The sequence below is a fragment of the Podarcis melisellensis genome, assembly GCF_964234715.1.
Source record: "Podarcis melisellensis genome assembly, chromosome: 2".
Lineage (NCBI taxonomy): Eukaryota > Metazoa > Chordata > Lepidosauria > Squamata > Lacertidae > Podarcis > Podarcis melisellensis.
The window spans coordinates 29,969,769-29,994,922 of NC_138529.1; the positions used below are offsets into that span (position 1 = coordinate 29,969,769).

General features: G+C 46.0%; 1 protein-coding gene across 1 annotated transcript in view; it reads left to right on the forward strand.

Moving 5' to 3' along the window:
- DNAH17 (dynein axonemal heavy chain 17) overlaps positions 1 to 25,154 on the forward strand; it is a 94,693-nt gene that overhangs the window by 52,667 nt on the left and 16,872 nt on the right. The window contains exons 54-64 of the mRNA XM_081899464.1: positions 2,075 to 2,341; positions 4,326 to 4,487; positions 7,527 to 7,760; positions 10,123 to 10,287; positions 12,020 to 12,115; positions 12,658 to 12,875; positions 16,980 to 17,187; positions 19,112 to 19,227; positions 20,288 to 20,480; positions 22,357 to 22,592; positions 23,358 to 23,480. Coding sequence (XP_081755590.1) covers positions 2,075 to 2,341; positions 4,326 to 4,487; positions 7,527 to 7,760; positions 10,123 to 10,287; positions 12,020 to 12,115; positions 12,658 to 12,875; positions 16,980 to 17,187; positions 19,112 to 19,227; positions 20,288 to 20,480; positions 22,357 to 22,592; positions 23,358 to 23,480 — 2,018 coding nt within the window. The remainder of the gene's footprint in view (positions 1 to 2,074; positions 2,342 to 4,325; positions 4,488 to 7,526; positions 7,761 to 10,122; positions 10,288 to 12,019; positions 12,116 to 12,657; positions 12,876 to 16,979; positions 17,188 to 19,111; positions 19,228 to 20,287; positions 20,481 to 22,356; positions 22,593 to 23,357; positions 23,481 to 25,154) is intronic.

A 25,154-nucleotide genomic window follows, 5' to 3' on the forward strand; every position in this document is an offset into this window, starting at 1 on the left:
AAGACATGGACTGCCTGTCAACACTGCAGCTGCTGCACATAGAGAAGGTTGTAGGAATTGGCCTTCGGTTTTGTGGCCTGAAGAGTTCTGTTCAGACGCAGCCTGAGAGGTTTTGTAGGCAAAACGTCCCTTCCCTGCCTTGCCGCCATGGCCCTATTGCCACTGGCCACGCCCCTGCAATTGCACCCTCGCCCATGGCTGCTCCCATACCATGGCAAGGGCAAAGGTGTTGTGGCAGCAACGAAACTGGCAGGGCTGGCAACAGCGGGAGTGTGGGGTGGTGGTGGCAGATTTGCCACCTGAGTCAAATTGCTACACCTCATCTCATCCGAGTACTGACCTTGGTCTCATTCTTAGAATCATTTGCTTTGGCTTCCCATGTCTATGGAGCTGAGTCAGGGACTAACTTGCATACATATTTTTCAAGCAAGGAAAGTGCAAGTGAGGAACATAACCTTTTAAAAAGCTGACTGGGTATTTTTTGTACACACCTCTGGTTGCTCAGTCCCTCTGCCCCACAATGCGATCTGAGGTATGTGCACTGTGGTAGTTTTCTTTTCAGCGGGGGCGGAGAGGGAATAAGTGGCCACGTTTAGCTTTGGTAACACACATCAGTTCTGTATCCAAGCATAGGTTCTAGTATTATGACAGCCGTTGCGGTTCTCCACACTTCTTTGGTCAGAGGCATGTTTTGATCTATGGGCTACTTTTAAAAGGAGGCTGCATTTTAAATTGCATTTTAACCTGTATTTTAATTTTTTTTTAATTTTATATTATTATTATTATTATTATTATTATTATTATTATTATTATTATTATTAATGTTTTTACTGTGGTTTTAATGTTGTTAGCTGCCCTGGGCCCGGCTCTGGCTGGGGAGGGCAGAGTATAAATAATTTTTTTAGTAGTAGTAGTAGTAGTATAATGTATGTGTACTGACACTGAGCAGCAGACAGAGGAAACTCCTGCCATTGTGTCAGACTGCTTGGGAAGTGCAAGAGTGGCACCTAGTGTTCACTAGGGAATATGCTGGTTTGTGTTTCCTCCCTTCAATCGCTCTGGCAAGGGAAACGCTTGGCAAGACGAGCCCCAGATCCAAGAAGTGCATCTTTGCAGCTGCTCCCTTTCTGCAGTTTAAAGATGTGGCTGTGTGACCGCAGCTCTGTTCAGGAATCTTGTTCAAAGTAAAGGGGTCACAGTAAGGATGAGGGAGGTGTTGATTCAGTTTGCAGTTAAAAAGATAAAACTATCTGATTCCCATTTACCCAAACAATGTGTGAACCGTAATTTGAACTTCTTTCGCGAAGCAGTTCTCCAGCGAAACTATCTGTACAAAAGTGCATATAGTGGGGGAAAGTGTGAATAAATGCTTTCCCCCCCTTAACATAACTTTCAAAATATATTGTAATGGGGGAATTTGCTTGCCAAAAAAATGTATATTAGACAAAATTGCATACAAAAAAAATATATGTTTCAGGAGAAATACACACTGATATTGCTGACAAATTTTCATGAGAACTTTGGAGGTTTTTTTTTAATGCATGTGGAAATGTGGAGAACTGAACAGGAAAAATGAGAACCTGAGAGAAACTGAAATTGCCATCCCTGCAACAAAGCCTGTTGGCCCCACCCCTGTCACCGGCTTCATCATCTCGCAGATGTTGGGAAGGTGAACCTCTGCAGTGGGGGGGGCTGCTATGCTCAGGGTGACTCCCCATGTGATTTAGAACCCCGGAAGATCAGGATTCCATATCACACTGGAGCCTCCAGAAGAGTCCCTCTGTGGTGCTGAGGTTCACCTTCCCAACCCAGTAGAATGGGCAGAGGCAACAGGCTCTGGTAATTGCGTGGGGAAGAGAAGGCCCAAATAGGGATTTCCAAAATGGCGTACAGATCTGAAGATTAGCTTTTCCTCTTGTGGTCCATATTTCACAAAAGGAAAGCTGCCTCTTTCCCATATCAGTGTTGGGAACTTTTAAGAGGAATAACCCCACTTCAAAAAAAAAGGAAGCGTCTTCTCTCTTTCTTTTTTTTTTAATGTAAGAAACTGACATGTGTCTGTTCTGTGGTCCAGGCTGACTTGGCTTCCCAGTACATCAAATCTGCTGTGAAGAACACCCCCACCGTGTTCCTCATGACGGACTCGCAGGTTGCTGAGGAGCAGTTCTTGGTGTTGATTAATGACCTGCTGGCATCTGGTGAGATCCCAGGTCTCTTCCAGGATGATGAAGTGGAAAACATTATTAGTTCCATGAGGCCCCAAGTGAAGTCCATGGGCATGCAGGATACTAGGGAAAACTGCTGGAAGTTCTTTATTGACAAAGTCCGTCGGCAGCTGAAGGTGAGAAGGCCTTCTTCTTCTTGAATACAGGGTGGTTGTGGTTGTTTTCATTCCAAAATCTTTGTACAACAGGGACATACTAAAATTTGACTGTGTGTAGTGGTTGAGACTAAAGTACCATCTCTGCCATTCACACTGTTGGGCATGTTGGGAAGATGAAAGCAGGAGCTTGTGGCTGAACGGTGCAGCAAGACTTTATAAAGCAATGTCGCTTTTGGAAGTGTTGGGAGGAGAAGGCCCTGCCTTTGGGTCTCTGGTGCAAGTCACCAAAATGTCCTAGGCCAGCACTGTTTATGTGGGGTGAAAGGCTCAAGAGGAAGTGAATCTGATGCTAAAATTGAAGCATGTCTTGGAATGTTGTTTTATAATACCATGACCTAAATAGAGTACCCAGGAATATCTGAAGTGGGGCAGGGGGGAAGCTATTGCTGGCATTAACAGATGCCAGTAACAATGAAGAATACTTCAAGTCATTCCATCAGCTATCAGTGGGAAGGGGGGGGCAAGCATTCACTGGCATAGGCTGCACATCTAGTGCCCTTCCAGTGGTGCTTGTCTGTCTCATCAGGAGATTATGGGATTTGCAAAAGATTATACTTACAGTGGTTCGAGCACATGCCGTAGAAACATACTCCTGTTGTTAACCACAGAACTTAATAAATCACAGTTTAAAAATGAAGGGTAGAAAATGACAAGGATTTGCTTTCCACAGGATCTCAAATGTAGGTGGGGGGAAACCCTCCTAACAGAAACATTTCTGTGCCTCGTTTCTGAGAGCCTTTAGTGAACAGCATCTCATAAAAAGAATGAAAGCCTCTGAAATGTGTCATTGTCCATGCTACTGTGGTAAATATCCACATGGCAAAGTCTTGCACCTGTTTGAAGCTTTGGGCCTTTGCTGTTGTCGAAACAGCTGAAAGGGCCTCCTCCAAGGATGCATTGCAGATCTGCAGTCACTATTATTTAGCATCCGTTTACCCTGATTTTTCTCAGAGTGGCTTAACCAGTGCTTTGAATTAGCAGGGTCCAGATTCTTATGTTTTGGGTGTTCTCCTTTTCTTTAAATTGGTCTCTCTTCCCTGGTCACTTCCTCTGTGTGTGAAAGGAGACAAACCTCCTGCACTTGTTCTGATTTTCCTTCTCCCTGCCACGGTGCTCCTCTGCAAACAAATAATATTTAATGAGCTTCTTCTGAAGTATGTCTTCCTATAAAAGCACATACTGAGGTGAAGACGTGCTCCAGAGGAAGAGCAAGTAATGATAAAATTCTGAAGAATGAAACATTATGAAGTTCTCTTCTTAAGTAGGTTCCCCCCCCCCCAAGCTCTCTAAATCCAATGAAAGAAGAGGTGTGTCCTAAAATCACTTTCAGTCTCCCAACAGATGCAAAGGCACAGCTCCCAGATCCCACACAGGCTATAGGTGCTTCAAGTGTTGTGCTTTGCCAGTGCCCAGGGGATCCTCAATTGCACTGCACAGCCACTAGGAGTAGCAAAATGGCTTTTTAACCTGGTGGCTGACTGGACTTAGGTTGCACCCCTCTCTTCAGCTGATGAAACAGAGCTAAAAGTCTTAATAAGGCTGGGGATTTGCCCTGGGTGGTTTGTGCATGCTCAAGCCCATATGTCCTGGGGCATTACCCCACACCTCAGAGGGAGGAAAACAAATGCTCAACTACTGTAGGGTTGCCATATTTCAGAAAACGAAAACCCAGACAGAAAAGTCATTGAGCTTTTTTTTTCAGGTTTTAGGGCTACTTCTGATATGGGTTGCCTTACGGACGCAGGTCCCGATGGCTGAATCCCGGATATGTCTGGGAAATTCCAGGCGTATGCCAACCCTAAGCTACTGTGCTTTCTTCGTATAACAAAAGGGTTATTGCAATAGACAGAAGTAGTTATTCTGTTCTGATTTAACTTGCTCCTGTGCTGTTCTATATAATATTTCTTAGGTTCTTAATGAGAGTTTCCCTCCCTGGCTCCAGGTGATCCTTTGTTTCTCTCCTGTGGGGTCCACCCTCCGTGTGCGGGCAAGAAAATTCCCTGCTGTAGTGAACTGCACCGCCATTGACTGGTTTCACGAATGGCCTGAAGATGCCCTGGTATCTGTCAGTGCCAGGTTCCTAGAGGAGACCGAAGGAATAGAGGTGACTCCGCCCTTAACAGCTGTATCATTTCTATCAATGCCATTACAATGAATGTTGTGCCCCCCAACATAACTAGGTACTAAGGAGGGCAGTTTCTGCCTGTGTTCCATGAATGGTTCCATGTTCTTCAGGACTGACCTGGTATATATATATGTACACCAGAGTTCAGATCAGAGATGGGAAGACTTTTGTTCTGTTGAGGGCTGCATTCCTTGTTGAGAGGGCACGTGCTGGCAGTGGGCAGGGCCAAAGCCCAAAGTGGGTGTGGTAAGAACCAAAATTTGGGTGGGGCACCCCTTTCTTCTGCCCTCCCAGTGGGCTGCCAGGGGAGAGACAGACAGACTTGGTCATGGATGTGGAAATGAAAAACCAAAACACTGAAAATGCAATTTTTAAACAAAACGTGTATAATACAGAGACATCAAATGGCTAAATCCACGAACTGTAAAAATATAATGGTATTGTATCCAGCTGTATAAAACATGTCTGCATTCCAAGTGTTCCTAGAACTCCATTGAAGGCTGTTGAGAACTGGGCTGAGTTTTTACTTCTTACTCATATTATTTACCTGTTTTCATTTTGGGGTTTGTTGTTTTTTACTTTTCACATTCATGACCAGGTTGCACCTTTTTGTTCTGCATTGTTTGCAATAAATATGGCAAATCCATTCATTGGCACTATAGTCATCAGGCTTTGTTTATGCATAGGTTGAAAATATAGCGTGCTTATTATTATTATTTATCTTGTTTACCTTGACTTCTGTGTTTTACATTATTATTATTATTGGCCATCTTTGCACATCACTGTGAGCCATAAACCAGGGCTTACTGTGTATTATCCAGTCACACCCACTTTGGTCCTCCACACTGGGAAGAAACCAAGCCACAAACCCTGGCTTACTGTTATGTCCAAACCAGGCGTTGTAGTTTGTTCCACCAGACCACAATTTGTAGGCAAGGTTTGTTTTTGGCTTACCGATTGTGGATTGTTTCCTCTGCCCAGCATCAGGAGGAGAAAAGCAGCCCCTACAGTCAGCTGTGATTTATAAAAGGTAAAGGTAAAGGTACCCCTGCCCGTACGGGCCAGTCTTGACAGACTCTGGGGTTGTGCGCCCATCTCACTTAAGAGGCCAGGGGCCAGCGCTGTCCAGAGACACTTCCGGGTCACGTGGCCAGCGTGACATCGCTGCTCTGGCAAGCCAGAGCTGCACACGGAAACACCGTTTACCTTCCCGCTGGTAAGCGGTCCCTATTTATCTACTTGCATCCGGAGGTGCTTTCGAACTGCTAGGTTGGCAGGCGCTGGGACCGAGCAGCGGGAGCGCACCCCGCCGCAGGGATTCGAACCACCGACCTTTCGATCGGCAAGTCCTAGGCGCTGAGGCTTTAACCCACAGCGCCACCTGCGTCCCACTGTGATTTATAGTGAGGTGCAAATTGGTCTTTTTCCTGTTAGAATCCCTTTTCACACCAATGTCTGCTTGCAAACAGATAGAAAGGTGAGGTGACTCTGTTAAAAGCCATCTTTCTAGGTCTTCACCTGGAGCTTTCACTCCTTGGAAATAATCTTGCCACCACATTTATTTATTTATTTTTGACATTTGCAGCTGATAAAACGGAGCAGTCCAAGTCCAACACTCATTTTGTTTGTAGAATCTGTATTGACATCAGTGTCCCCTTGAGACTAGTTACTGCTAATACTCACCTACCTTGACTTTTATCTTTTCATTTCCCATCCTAAGCACATTAAACATTAATAGGCACTGTGTTATACAGCAAAGCTCATGTTGCCTATTTAAACAATGGAAAATGGGGTAGGCAAAACCTCAGATCCTTAGAACAACATTCGTTTTGCTACCACATAGCAGCATTTACACAATTGAATCAGGTGTCAAATATGCACACTGTGGAAACAGAAAGTTGTGGCCCCTGATTTTGGCATAGTTTGTCCCATTAACTGCAGCTGCGAATTTAATGGACTTATTCAAAGTATTCAGGTTTGCACAAGCGTACGTTTTGACTAAAGTGCATGTTTTGCTTGTTTTATGGAACGAAAACTAACGAAAATGAATTGAGTCTTAACTTGAGTTTGATTATTATAATTCTTGTAATTCAGCACTTGAAGTAGCAAAAAGAATCAAGTGAAGTCAATTCAAATGAACAGATGTAAAAATTCATAATGGTTGAAAAAGCAAATAAGCAAAACCCAAGCATCTTAAACAAGACACATTTTACTGTGTGACGTCCAGTTGTAGCCCTGAACCAAGTGTGTCCCTGACAAATAATGTGTATGATCTTGGTGGCTGTACCTGCTGGAGTTTCCCATAGTTGCTTATTGCATGGCTCTTTCCTAGTGAGCACACTGGGGGAGCCCTGTAAATAAGCCAACAAAACTTAGTAGTCGGGGGGCAGAGTACTACCTTTCTAGGGAGCGGGGACAGAGAGTTCCAGTCCTCCTGATGCAGCTTGCTGCATTTCTATCTGGGTACAGGGAAATGGAGGTCTCTGTTCCTCCTTTGCCAATCCGCTCACTTGCCTGCATGCAATTTTTTTGGTCACCTCTGGTGACCAAATACAGATCTGGCTTAGAATCACAGTCTATTAAAGTTTTAAAAAATGTCTCAATTAATGAAGCAATGAAGTACAGTAGTACCTCAGGTTAAGAATTTAATTCATTCTGGAGGTCCGTTCTTAACCTGAAACTGTTCTTAACCTGAAGCACCACTTTAGCTCATGGGGCCTCCTGCTGCCGCCATGCCACCGCTGCACGATTTCTGTTCTCATCCTGAAGCAAAGTTCTTAACCCGAGGTAATATTTCTGGGTTAGCAGAGTCTGTAACCTGAAGCATATGTAACCCGAGGTACCCCTGTAAATGAACAAATTCTAACCTAACAAGAAAAAGGACAAAATGTATATAAACTGAGATTGCTTGTAAAAATCATAACTAGATGAACAAATCAGCAAGGTTCCACTCTGACAATTCACGGCATCTCTGGTAATTGCCCATTGGTAACTGTTACTCTGTGGTCCTTCTTTCAGAATGATGTCAAGTCCTCCATCAGTCTTTTTATGTCATTTGTCCACACAACTGTCAATGAAATGTCCAAAGTCTACCTGGCTACTGAGAGGCGCTATAATTATACCACCCCAAAGACTTTCCTGGAACAGATCAAACTGTACCAGAACCTGCTTGCTAAAAAAAGAACAGAGCTTATTGCCAAAATTGAGAGGCTGGAGAATGGTTTGATGAAACTCCAGAGTACTGCCTCACAGGTATGTATGTGAACACAGAATTTCCATCTGTACACTTGTTAACTGTTTCTTAGTGGCTGGTCATTTTCAACCAAATTTAATGAGATTAGATAGCTAGTACAGTGGTACCTCGGGTTAAGAACTTAATTCATTCTGGATATCCGTTCTTAACCTGAAACTGTTCTTAACCTGAAGCACCACTTTAGCTAATGGGGCCTCCTGCCGCCGCTGCGCCGCTGGCATGCGATTTCTGTTCTCATTCTGAGGTAAAGTTCTTAACCAGAGGTACTATTTCTGGGTTTGCAGAGTCTGTAACCTGAAGCATCTGTAACCTGAGGTACCACTGTAGCATATTGGATGCTATATTTTGGTCACTCAGGATTGTGAACAATGTAAATGTTCCGTATTTCGCGTTGGGGAAAAACTCTAATTTGGGATAAAGGTTGCCCTTTGTGAGATGACTCTCCCACCCCTGCCTCCAAACATGTGCTTAAATATATTCCCTCAGTGAAGAAGTTCATTATTCACACACAATTAAAAGTTTTCCAGATGAACAACCAGTTCATGTTCCAACCACGTTTAATTAATTCCCTAATACTCCCTGCATGTTGATAATAAAGCGATAGCAGGCTCAGATTAGTCACTCCGTGGAGTTTCGTGACTTTGTTTTTCTCCACACGTTTTCTATAAAAGCCAGAATTGGCGTGGGCAGCCCAAACATTACAATGGAAGGAGGGAGGGAGGCTACTTAGCGCTTTCCCATGCACTCACTTTTCAACACAAAATAACCCATTATCAAACTGCATTTTCATTCATGAGAGGAAAGGCTGGGGGAGAAGGTTGTGTTCCTCTCTGCGTCTTGCTTTCTCTTGGTCCTCAGTTTGCCTAGGTTGGAGGGGAATGGGGGAAACTCCTTATGATATGCAGTTGGAACCCTAAACCACACACAATTGGATTCTCGGCAGTTTTTTATTTGGTAAACCACCCACGCAGGTGCCTAATTTAGACTGTGGTTTTCAGGCTTGTGGAGGTGGGTGCTTCTTTCCCTGCTGCACACCTCCTCAATTTAATTCTTCCTCTGAAGCTGCTGTTTAGCCACAGAAGGATGGGAGGGATGGCGAAAGGGATGAAGATAACGCAAGCCATTTAGAGGAGGGGTCAGCAGGGGGCTGGTCCACTGTCCCTCAGACCTTGTGGGGGCCGGACTATTTTTTTTGGGGGGGGGAATGAACAAATTCCTATGCCCCACAAATAACTCAGAGATGCATTGTAAAAAAAAGCACACATTCTACTCATGTAAAAACACCAGGCAGGCCCCACAAATAACCCAGAGATGCATTTTAAATAAAAGGACACATTCTACTCGTGTAAAAACACCCTGATTCCCGAACCATCCGCAGGCTGGATTGAAATGGCAGTTGGGCCGGATCTGGCCCCCGGGCCTTAGTTTGCCTACCCATGATTTAGAGCAAGTTGTGCACAGGAGGCAGGGCATATATTACGCATTTCAGGCTTGTTGCCGTACTTTGCAGTAGTGAGAGGTACTTAGACAATGACCTACTTTGCTGTAGTGAGAGGTACTTGTAAGTGACCTGCTTAGATTATGGTTCATTAGCAATCCTCTTTGTTTTTTCAACCCTTTTCCCCTGTAGTGTTGATTTCATTTTACCCCTTTCCCAACATCTGCCAACACTGTTTGGGGGTGGGGAAATGATTTCACTATAATTTATTGGGCGTTAGCCAGAAATATACTGACTTTTTCACCCACAATTTTGTTTTATTTTTGAAGCTTGGGCAAATGGTTTCACAAATCCACTCCACCTTCATTTACCTTTTTATGCACTGGTGCTAGCTAAGCTGCAGCTTTGGCACAATTTTTTAAGAGGTCTAGGCAGCACAATAACGTCATGTCATGAGGCAGCCAGTCAAATTTAGCTCTGTGACTCTTATCACAACTCCATTTTAGTGAGAGCAGGAAGCATTGCCTTCACTCTTACTCAACTTCCTGATGATACCAGGTAACCAATCAGATTTGGCTATATGATGATGCCATGAAGCCTATTCAGAGTAAGAGCAATGTTTCCTGCTCTCACTCTGAATGGTTGATTATTTTCACTCTGTTTCTTAGGTGCCCTGAAATAAGGGAAAACAAAGCAGAGGCTTGACAACCATGTCAGGAGTGCTCTGATGGTGTTTTCTGCTTGGCAGGGGGTTGGACTCGATGGCCCTTGTGGTCTCTTCCAACTCTATGATTCTATGATTCTATTCTATGAAAAGCAGGAGAGTGCATTTCACTGTGGGAGGGGGTTCACAAAATAAGTCTTCTAACCTGCACCCCTTATCAGTGCAGCTTTAGAGTTTCCTTTCCTGTTGGACTTTTTAGGTTGATGATCTGAAAGCCAAACTTGCTGTTCAAGAGCTGGAGCTGAAACATAAGAATGAAGATGCTGACAAACTGATCCAGGTGGTCGGGGTAGAAACAGAGAAAGTGAGCAAGGAGAAAGCAATTGCTGATGAAGAGGAGCTGAAAGTGCAAGTCATTAACACCGTATGTACACCTGTTTTCTGCTGTTATGATGGCTGCATATATTGCAGGCGATGAGGGAAAGGGCATGAGGTTAGTTAGCTGAAGGACAAGGACCTTTGTGTGAGAACCAGGTTCATTTTTACAAAGCATCTTCTGTCTATAGCACATCAAGGAACTATCTAGTACAGGTAAAGGGACCCCTGACCATTAGGTCCAGTCGTGGCCGACTCTGGGGTTGCAGCGCTCATCTCGCTTTATTGGCCGAGGGAGCCGGCGTACAGCTTCTAGGTCATGTGGCCAGCATGACTAAGCCACTTCTGGCGAACCAGAGCAGCACACGAAAATGCCGTTTACCTTCCTGCCGGAGTGGTACCTATTTATCTACTTGCACTTTGACGTGCTTTCGAACTGCTAGGTTGGCAGGAGCAGGGACCGAGCAAGGAGAGCTCACCACGTTGCTGGGATTCAAACCGCCGACCTTCTGATCGGCAAGTCTAGGCTCTGTGGTTTAACCCACAGCGCCACCCGCATCAAGGAACTATCTAGCTTGTTCTAATTCCTGGAATCCTTTTTAACCACATGGTTTTATTGTCCAGATATGTATTTTTGGTGGGGTCAGCCAAGTCAGAGACCCAGGGTTGCAGTGCAGTCCCAGTGCCATGCTGTCCAATCCTCTGAGGGAGGCAGAACCTCCTGGTAAAGAAACCGCACAAGGATAAAGCAAGGGTGCAATGCTGGCTGTTCTGTTTCAGGTTCTTCAGCCTGTTGCTCCCAGTCTCCATTTTCCCCTAGCTAGAACCGGCACTGCTTGTTATGATCAACTACAGTACAAGGAGAGGCTATACCATTATATGATATGACTTTGTAAGAAATTCAGTCCACCTCACATTTAAACATAAACCTACCAAATCCACACCTTCTGAAACAATATACAAACTGAAACGCAGCCATCCTTCATAATTCACACACTTCTCCAAATTTTGCAGTGCAGTTCTTCAGCCAAATAATATGTACAAAAATACACCCGATAAGGTAAAAGTGGGAAGAAAAATGCATATATTTGTGAAAATAACACAAAAATTCATTATGTTAGGATAAGTTGCTTTGCAAAAATGTATATACAGTGGAACTTTGGTTTTCGAGCGTCTCAGAAGCTGAATGTTTCGGTTTTCGAACGCCGAAAACCCAGAAATAATTCTTTTATTCTTTCGTTTTTGAGCACGCCTTGGAAGTTGAACAGCTTCCAAGGCGCGTTTCTCAATATTCTCAATTGAATTTTCCAAACGCCCATTGCGCCTCAGCTGTTGAACGTTTCGGAAGTCGAACGGTGTTCCAGAATGGATTGCGTTCGACAACCGGGGTTCCACTGCATTAGGCACAATTATATACAAAATTGTGTGTATTAAGAGACATTTGCACAAAAATGCCTATTTGTTGTTGGCTTTAAAAAAATCACAAACTGGTGTAGAAAATGAACTTAAATATGGAAGAATGAGAAAGTGAGAATAATTTGAAGTAGCCAATTTGTCCTGTCCCAGTTTATATCCATGTTCAGAAGTGATGCTTGGTTTTTGATCTTTTGTTTGTTCGTTCTTAGTATAACTTGTGAAACTGCTCCCCAACAACAAGTGAGGGGAAAACAAAGAGATACGGACTTCAGGATTTCAAAGTTTGCTTTTATTTCAAAGCTGATTGGCCTGCATAAACAGTTTTGTTCAAATGTTCATATTTTGTTGGGACTTTTTGCCCGCAGAATGTAACAGAGAAGCAAAGGGCCTGTGAAACAGATTTGGCTAAAGCTGAACCAGCTCTGATGGCTGCCCAGGAAGCCTTGGACACTCTCAATAAGGTAAATCCTTGGAGCATTCAGCTGCTATATCCTGTTGCTTTTGAAGGTAGATTTGTTTAAAGTAAGACAAGAGAGACAACAGTGCTGTTCTTGGGGTGCTCGATTCTCGTCTCAGTGATCACCTCCAGGCCCTTTATGTTTTCAGATTGCAGAGTTTCTCACAGTATTTTGAAACTGAAATTGAATTCTTGCCACGAATTATTTTGATATAAAAATAATGAGCACTAAAATGTAAGGTAACTTAAGCCTCCACGGTTTAAGACATTTTCTACGATCTTGATTAAGGGTGGAGCTGAGAGAATGAGCCTGTGAGCTACTTCCCAAAAGCTCCATGCTTTCCAAACCACCCATGGCACCTGTTGCCACGATCATTGCCCACCTTGCCAAAAACTCAGTGTTTCAGAGCTTGGTTTGGACTCTTAGTTCAATGATTTTTTTTCTTTCATTGCCAGATTTACAGTTTGGTGGCTAGGTGTCCTGACTTACACTCTGGAAAATCACTGGCACTGCTGTCTCGCCCCCCCTCCCTTCTACTTTTCCAGAACAACCTGACAGAACTGAAGTCTTTTGGATCTCCCCCAGAAGCTGTGGTTAACGTGACAGCAGCTGTGATGATCCTAACAGCCCCAGGTGGCAAGATACCAAAGGACAGAAGCTGGAAGGCAGCAAAAGTCATGATGGGCAAAGTGGACAGTTTCCTGGATGCCCTAAAGAAATACGACAAGGAGCACATTCCAGAGAGCTGCTTGAAAGCTTTCAAGTAAGAAGAATCTAAATTTATGCTCTTACAACCAACCTCAATTCCTACAGTCTGCTCATTGGATCAGAGGTGAGAAAAAGCAGGGCTGTTCCTCTCCAAGGGCTCAGGCCCACCGCCAGTCCAGTTTTGTGCCCCACACTCAGCTTCTTCCCTTTCTGTGCCAGCATTGGTCCTGCCTGTTGAAGGTTAGCAGCACTTTAACATCAACCAACAAAAAGCAAACACTTGTTTCCTAGTTGCTTGCCCAGGAGTGAGCCTGTGTAACTCCACCAGTGTCCAGGGGTCGGCCCCGTCTTCCTCCTTATGCTAAAGTCCTATAACAATATTGTCTGTAGGATTTGCTGTGCAGATTTCCTCCTGTGAATTCAAGCCACTAGCTTCAACGGATGTACAGGGCAAACATACGTGTAATGGTTCCTAAGGGGGTTGCTCGTGCGTAAGCAGGTGCCTATCTTCCTTGCTGGGTGCAAACACCTGGCTGGGCTGCCAAAGCGAACCTCCTCTGTCCGGACAGCCACTCGCCCGTGGCTGATTCAAACGCTGGCAGAATCTGTGAGTGGGCGTTTCTTAAACTTTTTCCAGCAAAGAAGTTCTTTGACGCCTAGTCTCCGCCTACCCTCTCTGCGCAGAAGCCTCCTGCGCAGGGAGGGCGTGGGCAACGGAGGACCTCTAGTCTCTCCGCTGGTCCCAGGCAAGGAGTCATGGGATCGCCTCGCCACTTAATAATAATAATAATAATAATAAATTTTATTTATATCCCGCCCTCCCCAGCCGAAGCCGGGCTCAGGGCGGCTAACAACACCAAAATAGTGCGACATTATAAAAACATTATAAAAATTAATTAAAATCAAGATTGATGGCAGCCATAAAGTTTTGTAAAGGTTGCCAGAGGAGGGAGTCAGGCTGCGCCCTAACCAAAGGCCTGGCGGAACAGCTCTGTCTTGCAGGCCCTACGGAAAGATGTCAAGTCCTGCAGGGCCCTTGTCTCTTGTGACAGAGCATTCCACCAGGTTGGAGCCGCAGCCGAAAAGGCCCTGGCTCTAGTTGAGGCCAGCCTAACCTCTCTGTGGCCTGGGACCTTCAAGGTGTTTTTGTTTGAAGACCGTAGGTTCCTCTGTGGGGCATACCAGGAGAGGCGGTCCCGTAGGTACGAGGGTCCTAGGCCGTATAGGGCTTTGAAGGTTAAAACCAGCACCTTAAACCTGATCCTGTACTCCACCGGGAGCCAGTGCAGCTGGTATAGCACCGGATGAATGTGATCTCGCAGCGAAGACCCCGTAAGGAGTCTCGCTGCGGCATTCTGCACCCGCTGGAGTTTTTGGGTCAGTCTCAAGGGCAGCCCCACGTAGAGCGAGTTACAATAATCCAGTCTGGAGGTGACCGTCGCGTGGATCACAGTAGCTAGGTCAGGGCGAGAGAGGTAAGGAGCCAACTGCTTAGCTTGGCGGAGATGAAAAAATGCCGCCTTTGTAATAGCTGCAATCTGCGCCTCCATGGAGAGGGAGGTATCGAAGATTACACCCAAACTCTTAACGGACGGTGCTGGCACTAATTGCACCCCCGCAAGAGATGGGAGCTGCCCCCTCAGTCTCATATCATCCCGTCCCAGCCAGAGGACCTCTGTCTTCGAAGGATTTAACTTCAACCGGCTCCCACGCAACCATCCAGCCACAGCTTCCAAGCATCTGATCAGTGTGTCTGGGGTCAAGTCAGGATGGCCATCCATCAACAGATAGAGTTGGGTGTCATCAGCATACTGATGGCAGCCCAGCCCAAAACTCCTGACAAGCTGGGCGAGGGGGCGCATAAAGATGTTAAAAAGCATCGGGGAGAGAATCGCACCCTGAGGCACTCCACACACCAAGGAGTGGCGCGATGACAATTCCCCCCCCAAGCGCCACCCTCTGTCCCCGACCAGAGAGAAACGAGCGCAGCCATTGAAGGACTGTGCCCTGGATCCTCACGTCGGCAAGGCGGTGGTCCAGAAGTTCATGATCGACCATGTCAAAAGCTGCTGACAAATCTAGAAGAATCAGCAGCCCCGACCCGCCTCGATCCAGCTGTCTACGAAGATCATCTGTTAGGGCAACCAGAGCCGTCTCGGTCCCATGGCCAGCGCGGAAGCCGGACTGGAATGGATCCAGAGCCGATGTTTCATTCAGAAACCCACCAAGCTGTTCAGCAACCGCTCTCTCAATCACCTTACCCAGGAACGGAAGATTCGAAACCGGGCGGTAATTGGATAGATCTAAAGGATCTAATGATGTTTTCTTTAAGAGCGGGCGCACCACTGCCTCCTTCAGTTCCCCTGGGAATGTCCCCGTGCCAAGGGACAAATTGATGATATCCCCCAGGAGGGCCCGCACCTCGTCTGGACACGCTCTAATCAGCCAAGACGGGCACGGGTCAAGAGGACAGGTGGTGGGCTTTCCAGCTCGGAGGAGTCTGTCCACATCGGCTGGGGATATCCGGTCGAAGTGGTCCAATACTGGACCCGAGGACAGTCGAGGGGCCTCCAGTTCCTTTATTGTATCCAAATTGGCAGGGAGGTCATGGCGGAGCGACAAGACCTTCTCCGCAAAAAAGCTCGCAAATGCCTCACAGCTGTGTGTCAATTTGTTATTTAAATTTGGCTGTCCTTCGAGGGACGTTAAAGACCGAATTATACTAAATAATTGCGCCGGGCGAGAGCTAGCGGATGCAATGGAGGCCGAGAAGTAGGACTTCTTAGTGGCCTTCACAGCCATCTCATAGGTTTTCATAAAAACCCTATAAGATGTTCTTGAAGCTCCGTCACGGGCACGCCGCCATACTCGCTCTAGCCGTCTGAGGTCCCGCTTCATTTTCCGGAGCTCCTCGGTAAACCAGGGAGCCCGGTTTCTGCGGGGTCGCAGAGGGCGCTTAGGTGCGATCTCATTGATGGCTGCCAGGAGATGGGTATTCCAGCCCTCAACAAGCTCAGTCAATGAGTCGCCAGGGGGAGAAAGGTCCCGCAAGGCTTGACGGAATCTATCAGGATCCATCAGCCTCTGCGGGCGAGCCCAAATCGGCTCGCCACCTAAGCAGCCCCCCTTCCCCCACCAGCCCCCCTTCTCTACTGGTGCTACACTGATTCTCCTCCCCAGAAGATGGGCTGCTTCTCCCGATCCCTGGACGCCCTCTGGAATCCCTCTGGGCTCCGCACTCTCCCTCCAGTACTGATGGCAGTTCCCTGACAATACGAGAAGGGGCAACCTTCCTCCCGGCATAGTATTTTGCCCAAGATCTGCAATGAATGGTGTGTAGTCAGAAGTGCCCTGCTGGATCACACCAATGGCCCATCCTGTTCTCACAGTGGCCAGCCCCTAAGTTCTATCTTTTTATTAAATCCCAACAGTTGTTGTTGTTGTTTAGTTGTTTAGTCGTGTCCGACTCTTCATGACCCCCTGGGCCAGAGCACGCCAGGCACTCCTGTCTTCCACTGCCTCCCGCAGTTTGGTCAAACTCATGCTGGTAGCTTCGAGAACACTGTCCAACCATCTCGTCCTCTGTCGTCCCCTTCTCCTTGTGCCCTCCATCTTTCCCAACATCAGGGTCTTTTCCAGGGAGTCTTCTATTCTCATGAGGTGGCCAAAGTATTGGAGCCTCAGCTTCAGGATCTGTCCTTCCAGTGAGCACTCAGGGTTGATTTCCTTCAGAATGGAGAGGTTTGATCTTCTTGCAGTCCATGGGACTCTCAAGAGTCTCCTCCAGCACCATAATACAAAAACATCAATTCTTCGGCAATCAGCCTTCTTTATGGTCCAGCTCTCACTTCCATACATCACTACTGGGAAAACCATAGCTTTAACTATACGGACCTCTGTTGGCAAGGTGATGTCTCTGCTTTTTAAGATGCTGTCTAGGTTTGTCATTGCTTTTCTTCCACGAAGCAGGCGTCTTTTAATTTCGTGGCTGCTGTCACCCAAATCCCAATGGTGCAGCAGTGATTTAGCCTCAAATCACCTCTTTTATAGGTAAATGCAGCATACAGAAGTGATCAGTTGTATGATGTGCCTTTGTAGATCTTAACTGTGCTTTTCCTTCCGCCCAATGCAATGCTGCTTTGTAACTTTCTCGCTGCAGGCCATTTCAAAATGACCCAACATTCGATCCAGAGTTTATACTGTCTAAGTCCACGGCTGCAGCTGGTCTGTGTTCTTGGTGCCTGAACATTGTTCGCTTCTATGAAGTCTACTGTGACGTCGCTCCCAAGCGCCAGGCCTTGGAAGAGGCTAATAATGAGCTGGCAGAAGCGCAAGCAAAGCTCACGCTGATCAAAAACAAGATTGCGGTAAGTACACCGTCACCTTGGCTCGATAAAATGCCAGCGCCCCCTTGTGTCCCATCAAGTAAACATCACTGCTGAAATTGACTGGCATTGAGGAAGGAAATTATTTAACTATGAGCTTGAGAATCACATGTGGCATTTTCTTGTGTCTGTACAAACTGAGAGCTGACATTTCAGCTATGTGTGCGAACTGTAATCTGTCTCCAGTTCATGACTCAAATGAGCATGTAAAGAACCTTGCTGGATCTGATCAAAGGCCTCTCTAGTCCAGCATCCTGTTTTCCATTGCGTCCAACCAGATGCCTATAGGAGGCTCATAAGCAGGAGGATGTGCAGGCAAAAGCCCTCCCCAGCAACTGTTACTCAGAGGCAGGTAGCATACGGCCATCGTGACTAGTAGCCATTTGCTAGCTGCTGCATTTGTCTAATCCCCTTCAAAGCCATCTGAGCTGGTGGTCATCGCCACATCTTGTGGCAGGGAAGGCCATAGGTGTTAACCAGGGGTCAGCAAACTTTTTCAGCAGGGGGCCACTCCACTGTCCCTTAGACCAGTGTTTCCCAACCTTGTGCCTCCAGCTGTTTTTGAACTACAACACCCATCATCCCTGACTAGCAAGACCAGTGGCAAGGGATGATGGGAATTGTAGTCCAAAAACATCTGGAGGCACAAGGTTGGGAAACACTGCCTTAGACCATATGGGGAGCTGGACTATATATTTTTTTTGGGGGGGGGGAACGAACGAATTCCTGTGCCCCATAAATAACCCAGAGATGCATATTAAATAAAAGGACACATTCTACTCATGTAAAAACACGCTGATTCCCGGACCGTCAGCGGGCCGGATTGAGAAGGCGATTGGGCCAGATCCGGCCCCCCAGGCCTTAGTTTGCCTATGCATGGTGTTACCTATGCAGCGTGGGAAGAAGTGTCTGTCCTGAATCTCCTGCTCAGTTTCTGCTGTTACTGAGTAGGAGTGAGAAATGCATAATTTCCACAACATGTGTAATTTAGAAAAATCTATCACCTCCTCTTAGTTTCTTTTCTTCTATAGCATAAGCCCTAAGCATAGCCTTTTCTTGTTGGGGACCTAATCCACCTTGCAGCCCGTGTTTTTTTTCAGGGGGTACACAGTACTGGCACCTCTTTTTGTTGTTGTTAAAAAGTGTGGCACTTACTGTAACAACTTCATGGTGAGTGCCGGCACCTATTTTTCTAGGAAAAAAAGCACTGCTTGCAGCCTCTGGTTTTAAAACTGTAAAGCACTTTATAACAGCTAAATGCAATTAAGGAGACTTCTGGACAGGAGTTTGTTGTAGAGTCAGTGGAATCACGCACACAAGCCTTTTGCAAGGTCTGCACTTCCTGGGAATTTTAAAAAAGGGAGTTCATGCACATGTCCCGAAACACATGATTGCATTGCCAGAGAACAGAAAAGGGGCAGGGGAAGAGTGTTTGAGGGAAGAGACAAAGAAAACTTCTGGATAATTTCATAGTTCTGCCCTGATACGTACAGCAAGCAGAGTAGAACAGCAACAAAGATCTGTGACTGAAAAACATAGCAATGTGCAGAAGCTAACGTGGCAAACGGACATGCACTGTGATTCCTGTTCCGTGTACCTGTGCTCATGGGAGCGGCTTTTATCTGTGATGCATGGAAATGATTCTCACAATCCTCCTATAGCTGAATCCTTAAGATGTGGGCCCCACGGAGAGTATGCCATGGAGAATACTTCCACATAGCTGTGGGTACATATGTACTGAGTGCCAATAACAGATACTTACTGGCATTTTCAGAGTTTTAAGGCACAGCTTGTTAAGTACGGTACTGTCCCACTAAAACAAATAGTGGGGTGCACCCGCTGAACACGTGCAGCAAGCAGTCTTCAAAGTTTCTATGAGAGTAACAGCAAACCCATTGTTTTAAAGGATCTAAACGCCAACTTGGCCAATCTGACTGCTGAATTTGAAAAAGCCACAGCCGAGAAAATCAAATGCCAGCAAGAGGCAGATGCGACAAACAGAGTCATATCATTGGCTAACAGGTAATATGCACTCTCTCAGGAACATCCTGTGCTGGTATTAGCTAGTTGCCACTACGATTCACGAGTTCACTATGAGCAAAACATATTATGCGGAAGGTCTGTGCTTGATCTCCCACCATTTTATTCACGAAACAGAGCTGTGTGGGTCACTGTTTCAAAGATAAAACACCATCACAATTAACAAAATGGCAGTAACTGTGCAATTGGTATGATCTTTGAATCGCTCAACCAATCAAGTGATGTTTACAAATCTGCTTTTCCAGAAAGGTCAAAAAAACCATAGTCATAGTTGTCAACTTTTCCCTTTTTTTAAGGAAAATTCCCCTATTCCGAATAGGATTCCTCGCAAGAAAAGGGAAAAGTTGACAGCTATGACGATAGTAGTGGCCCTTAAAATAATATAAGTCTGGAAGCAGTTAAAAGAACCTCAAACATTGCATGTTCATATCATATAATTTTTGTGGTTCTGAGGGGATCACTCAGTATCTGGAGTCAGCAGTACTGGCCTCTTGGTCATCCCAGCTGGTAAGAAGAAACTTGTTGTTCTTCTCAGCATGCTGTGAACCATTTCCTGAAAATGGAATACTACATTAGAGAGTGAGTCAAAGATGTGGAGTTTATTTAGAGAAGCTGCAGTTATATTTTTTTTGTGGGAGAGACTGTCAGTTCAAAGGCAAACAGTTCCTTTTGTGTTATTATGGATCTTCTGGTGATCAAGATCTTAAGTGATTAGCATATAAAAAGACTTCAAAAAACGGCCACTTTCAGTCTTGTCTCGGAAATTTCACAAAATGTGCAAGGCATCTCTCAGTAGTGGCGGCCAGGTATCCCAGGAATGTGTAGTTGGAGCTTGTGCTGCAGCCCTCCAGCCTGCCCTGCATTTGGAAACTGGCCCTCATCATGCAAAAGTTGCCCACCCTAATCTCCCAAAAAGTCAACATTCCAGGCAGACAGTTAATCAGTTTCTGGGAATGTACGGGCCTAGCATCAAGGCAAAGGCTGGCCAGAACCCCAGGCTGCGCTAACCAAATGTGCATCTCCTTTTGAAATGTTTATTCAGGCTTGTTGGTGGATTAGCTTCGGAAAACGTGCGTTGGGCCGAGTCTGTGGAAAATTTCCGTGAGCAAGAAAAGACTTTGTGTGGGGATGTGCTCTTGATTACTGCGTTTGTTTCCTACGTTGGCTATTTTACAAAAAAATACAGGACTGAGCTTCTGGACAAGTTCTGGACTCCTTTCCTCCAGCAGCTAAAGGTGAATCTGCTCAGTGCCGTGTTGCACTAGGGCAGCTCTGAATAAAGCTCTGGGACATAAATGTAGAGTAATATATTTGGGGATGCATATCATATCCTGGTGAGCCCTGCTTCCGTTTTCCAAGAAGTAGGAAAGAAGCCAGACTACAGGTGGATTCCTCTTGGATATCTCTGGCATCAGGTTCCTGAGACTAAACCCCTTGGGCTTGATGGTTTATTTTGATTTGTTTTAAACATTTAAACATCCCTCAGTTTAAAAACGAAAATTTCCAGGGCTTACAACAGCTCTAATCATTGAAATAGTTGACAACAGCAAAGGGCAGTGCTAAAAGCTATCACCCCACAAATTGAAAGCCTGGAGAAATAAGCAGGGTTTTTATATGGTGGTGCCAAGCAAACATCCCTAAGGAGAGCCTCGAGAAGGGAAGGCAAAAGCAAAAAGACCCTCTCCCTGGTCATCATCCACTTCACTTCATCTAGAGGAGAACCTCAGATGAATGTTTTGATCTATGGGCACATTAGTGGCATGGAAGAAAACATCATTTCCTGTACCCTCATCTAAACTCTGTAGGGTTTCAAAGGTAAGCACCAGCAGAAGCTGCATAGACACTATATACTGAAAGCACAAACCCATACCCACCCAAAAGAATTGTGGGAACTGCAGTTTACCCCTCACAGGGCTAAAATTCGCAGCAGCCTTAAGAAACTGCACTTCCCAGAATTCTTTGGGGAAGGAGGATGTGCTTTAAATTTATGGTGTGTATACAGCCTCAGTAAGAAACGGGCTGGAAGCCAGTGGAACTCCTTAAGCCTTGGCAAGATGTGTTCCCAACACCTGGTCCCACTTAGGAACCTGGTGGCTAAGCTTTGCGCTAGCTGTAACTTCCAGGCAGTCTTCTGATTTAGCAGAAATATTTATGTTCCTTTGATTCCAGGCAGAAAGAGTCAGCTAGTTCACTTCAGCTCCCCTAAAGCCACACAGCAGTTTCTAACCTAACGTAAATTAATATATATATTTGATCCTTAATAGCATGGAGTCAACATTTGAGCCTCTCCTGGAGTTCACATAGACCCCTGCTGCAATGTTTACTCGGTGACAAAGTCTGATCCCAATAACAATACCTTTATGGAGTTACCAAACTCCCCCCTCACCTCCCTTCAGGAAATCCTACCTGGTTTATTGGTTCTTTATTAAAGTGTCTGGAGCAGTCTTCTCCAGTTCATCCTTTCCCGAAATGCCATCCAGCAGGCCCAGGGGATGACAATACACATCGTACAAGAAGTTCTCCCTTCTGGCCATCCCTGCTAAGAGCTATTGCTGGTTCTGTTTAACCATCCATTCTAAACTCAGTTACATCATTTGCCTACTGCAGGGGTATCCATTGTGGTGGCCTCCAGATGTTCTCAGACTGCATCCAGTAGCAGCCAGTGTGGTGGGGCAGAGCTTCATAGTCACCCTCCCAACGCTAGAGTCTCTACAGCTTACCTGAATGGGACTGGGGTAGGTCAGGGTGCCAGTGGGATTGGGGCCGCACAGCCACATCAGGGCAGCCCTTCTGCTCATGCACCAGCTTGTGCTTCCCAAGCTTGCCACCACCCTGCCCCATCCCCATCCAGGTAAACTGTAGCAACTCTGGCATCAGGTGGGTAGCTCCGCGACTTGGCCCAACCTGCTGCTATTGACTACAACTCCCATCATCCCTGACCATTGGCAGTGGTGGCTATGGCTGATGGGAACTGTAGTCCTTCAACAAGGTAACACATTGGCTCCCCTTGACCCATGTTATACCCACACGAGGGGTTATTGCCGCTTGCGAGATTATGTATTAAACAGGAGCAGTTGATGCATTTCAGGACCCTCTTATTTTACTTTGCAGGTGCCAATTCCCATCACCCCTGGGCTGGACCCTTTGAGCCTCCTAACAGATGATGCAGATGTAGCAACGTGGAACAACCAGGGGCTCCCCAGTGACCGGATGTCAACAGAAAATGCAACTATACTTTGCAACACAGAGCGCTGGCCACTCATTGTAGATGCCCAGCTCCAAGGGATCAAGTGGATTAAGAACAAACATGGAGAAGACCTGAAGGCCATCCGGCTTGGGCAGAGAAGGTTGAGCCATAACTATTCTGTCCTGATTCTTCAAGTTTTCTGCCAAACAAGGAGTTCCCTACAGCTCCAAAGATGAGGGTGGCAATGCCCCAGAGGTGCCCTCCAGGGATCAGCAACCTTTTCAGGCCCGTGGGCACCACCCTTTCTGGTCACATCTCTCCCCTCTCTAGATCATCCCCGCCACAGAGAAAGAAAGAGGGACAAGTGCACACATGCCCTTAGCTTTTTCCATTTTTCCGATACAAGTCCGATTCAGCGGAGTAAATCTGAGCCCTAAAAACGCACAGTGCTGAAAGGGAAACTGGGAACGAGCATAACTTGCCTCTTCCTCCTTCAGTTGTATGCACTTTTCGAGGAAGAAAAAAAGTAACCTGACCACCTCATGACCAAGGGGACAGTTGGGGGGTGGGGACTCAAACATATTGCAGGCCCCATGGAAAGACCTCGGAGGCATCATTGCATCCAAGAGGGCCATCTTGGCAATCCCTGTTCCTTTCCATCAGATTCCATATATGTTAAGGGATGCTCTCTCGTTGCCACTTGTTTGCATATTGGAACCTGTGGGGGTAAGCCTCTTCTGCCCAGATCCCGCTTCAGAGCTGTCCAGTGTCTCTGAACTCAGGGAAGCGCAGCCCCAAACTATAGTGATTTTTCATAAGGCTCCTTTTTCCGTGAGCACCAGCGTTCTTATGTTCAAAATAAGAGGCGGGGATTGTATTCTAAAACACTGTGATGTGCTTAGCGGATTTTCTTCCAATGCTGCAGCTATCTAGATATAATTGAAAAGGCGGTTTCTGATGGAGACACCCTGCTCATTGAGAACATTGGAGAGACCGTGGAGCCTGTGCTGGATCCTCTGCTAGGCCGAAACACCATCAAGAAAGGAAAGTAAGTTTGTCACAGCTCCTTTGATTGAAGCCAGAGTAGCCCTTGCTTTTTAAAATGGAATTACTGTAGTTAGGGTTAGGCGTATCTCTATCCATTCTCTCTTAAGTCTGTCTCTACATTGGCCAGAGTGCCTCCATTATTACTAAGATGTCACACAGCCAGTGGCGTAGTGTGGGTTGTCAGCACCCGGGGCAAGGCAAGTAATTTGCGCCCCCTAACCCATGGATTTGCGCCCCCTAACCCGTGGATTTGCGCCCCCTAACCCTCAGATGTTGCGCCCCGTGCGGCCGGCCCCCCCTGCACCCCCCATGCTACGCCACTGCACACAGCTACTATTTGCTGGCATTCCCAAGCCCTAGCAAATCATCCTGAGTACGTGTCATCCTGCTGGTACAAGCCTCACCTTGCCATGGGCTACTGTTCTGCATCCTTGGATCGCAATGTACCTGCTGGCTAGTTCACAGCCAAGTTGTCCTGTAATCAATACAGTCAAACCCATGGGTAGGCAAACTAAGGCTCGGGGGCCAGATGCAGCCCAATCGCCTTCTAAATCCGGCCCATGGACGGTCCAGGAATCAGTGTGTTTTTACATGAGTAGGCTGTGTCCTTTTATTTAAAATGCATCTCTGGGCTATTTGTGGGGCCTGCTTGGTGTTTTTATAAGAGCAGAATATGTGCTTTTATTTAAAATGCTTCTCTGGGTTATTTGTGGGGCATAGGAATTCGTTCATTTTTTCCCTTCAAAATATTGTCCTGCCCCCCACAAGGTCTGAGGGACAGTGGACCGGCCCCCTGCTGAAAAAGTTTGCTGACCCCTGGTCAAATCTATTGCCCTCAGTGAGCAGGTGCTGTGCTCCCTCATTTCCATGGTGGACTTTCTGCCAAGGAACCACTCCTTTCTATGTCTCTCCTATAACCAAGTACTATAAATTATAAATGCCTGCCTATATCAACCAGGGGAAGTATTAAATTAGATAAACTTTTTACTTTTTATTTCATTTGACTGAAATGTTGTTTTTCATGTGTGGTGGATAAATTAGAAATCTAACCTCTTTGTTAAGAAAATCATGTGCGCTCCACTAACAGGAGGGGCGTGCTCCTAATAGGCTCATCTATTCTCATGTAAATGTCATTGTGCTTCCAGCAAAGTTAAAAAAAACACAGTCATTATCCTTAGAGGAGCTATGTGATCAGAGATTGGAAGCTAGCACTCTTGTGATCTGGAACAAACTATATTCAATATAAGAGTCCTTGTTGCTCAGTTATCCAGTAGGTGGTGGCAGACAACTAATTCACAATACGCTTTAGGGTGGATTTAGTCCTAGTTGTAAAGCTGGTGTGACTAGACCCCATCTAATCTAGTTTACTAAGTGACTCCTGTGGAATAAAGACTCTCCTGAGGATCACAACCGTCCTTGCAGATGACATTGGACGTGCTACATTTCCCTGACAGTAGATTCAGCTTGGTTTTTCTACCATCACCAGGTGGCTTTGACACCACCTGTTTGTCCCGTTCCTACTTTGCTCTGTTCATTGGGGAAAGAATGTAGAATTTCCTACATATTTCCACTGATGATATCCCTTCTTGTTTTCTTGTTTTCATTGGGTGTTGTTGCATAAATGTTCCCAGAGCAGTGCTGTTTTTGCTTCAGCCCCATACCACATCTACTTGGA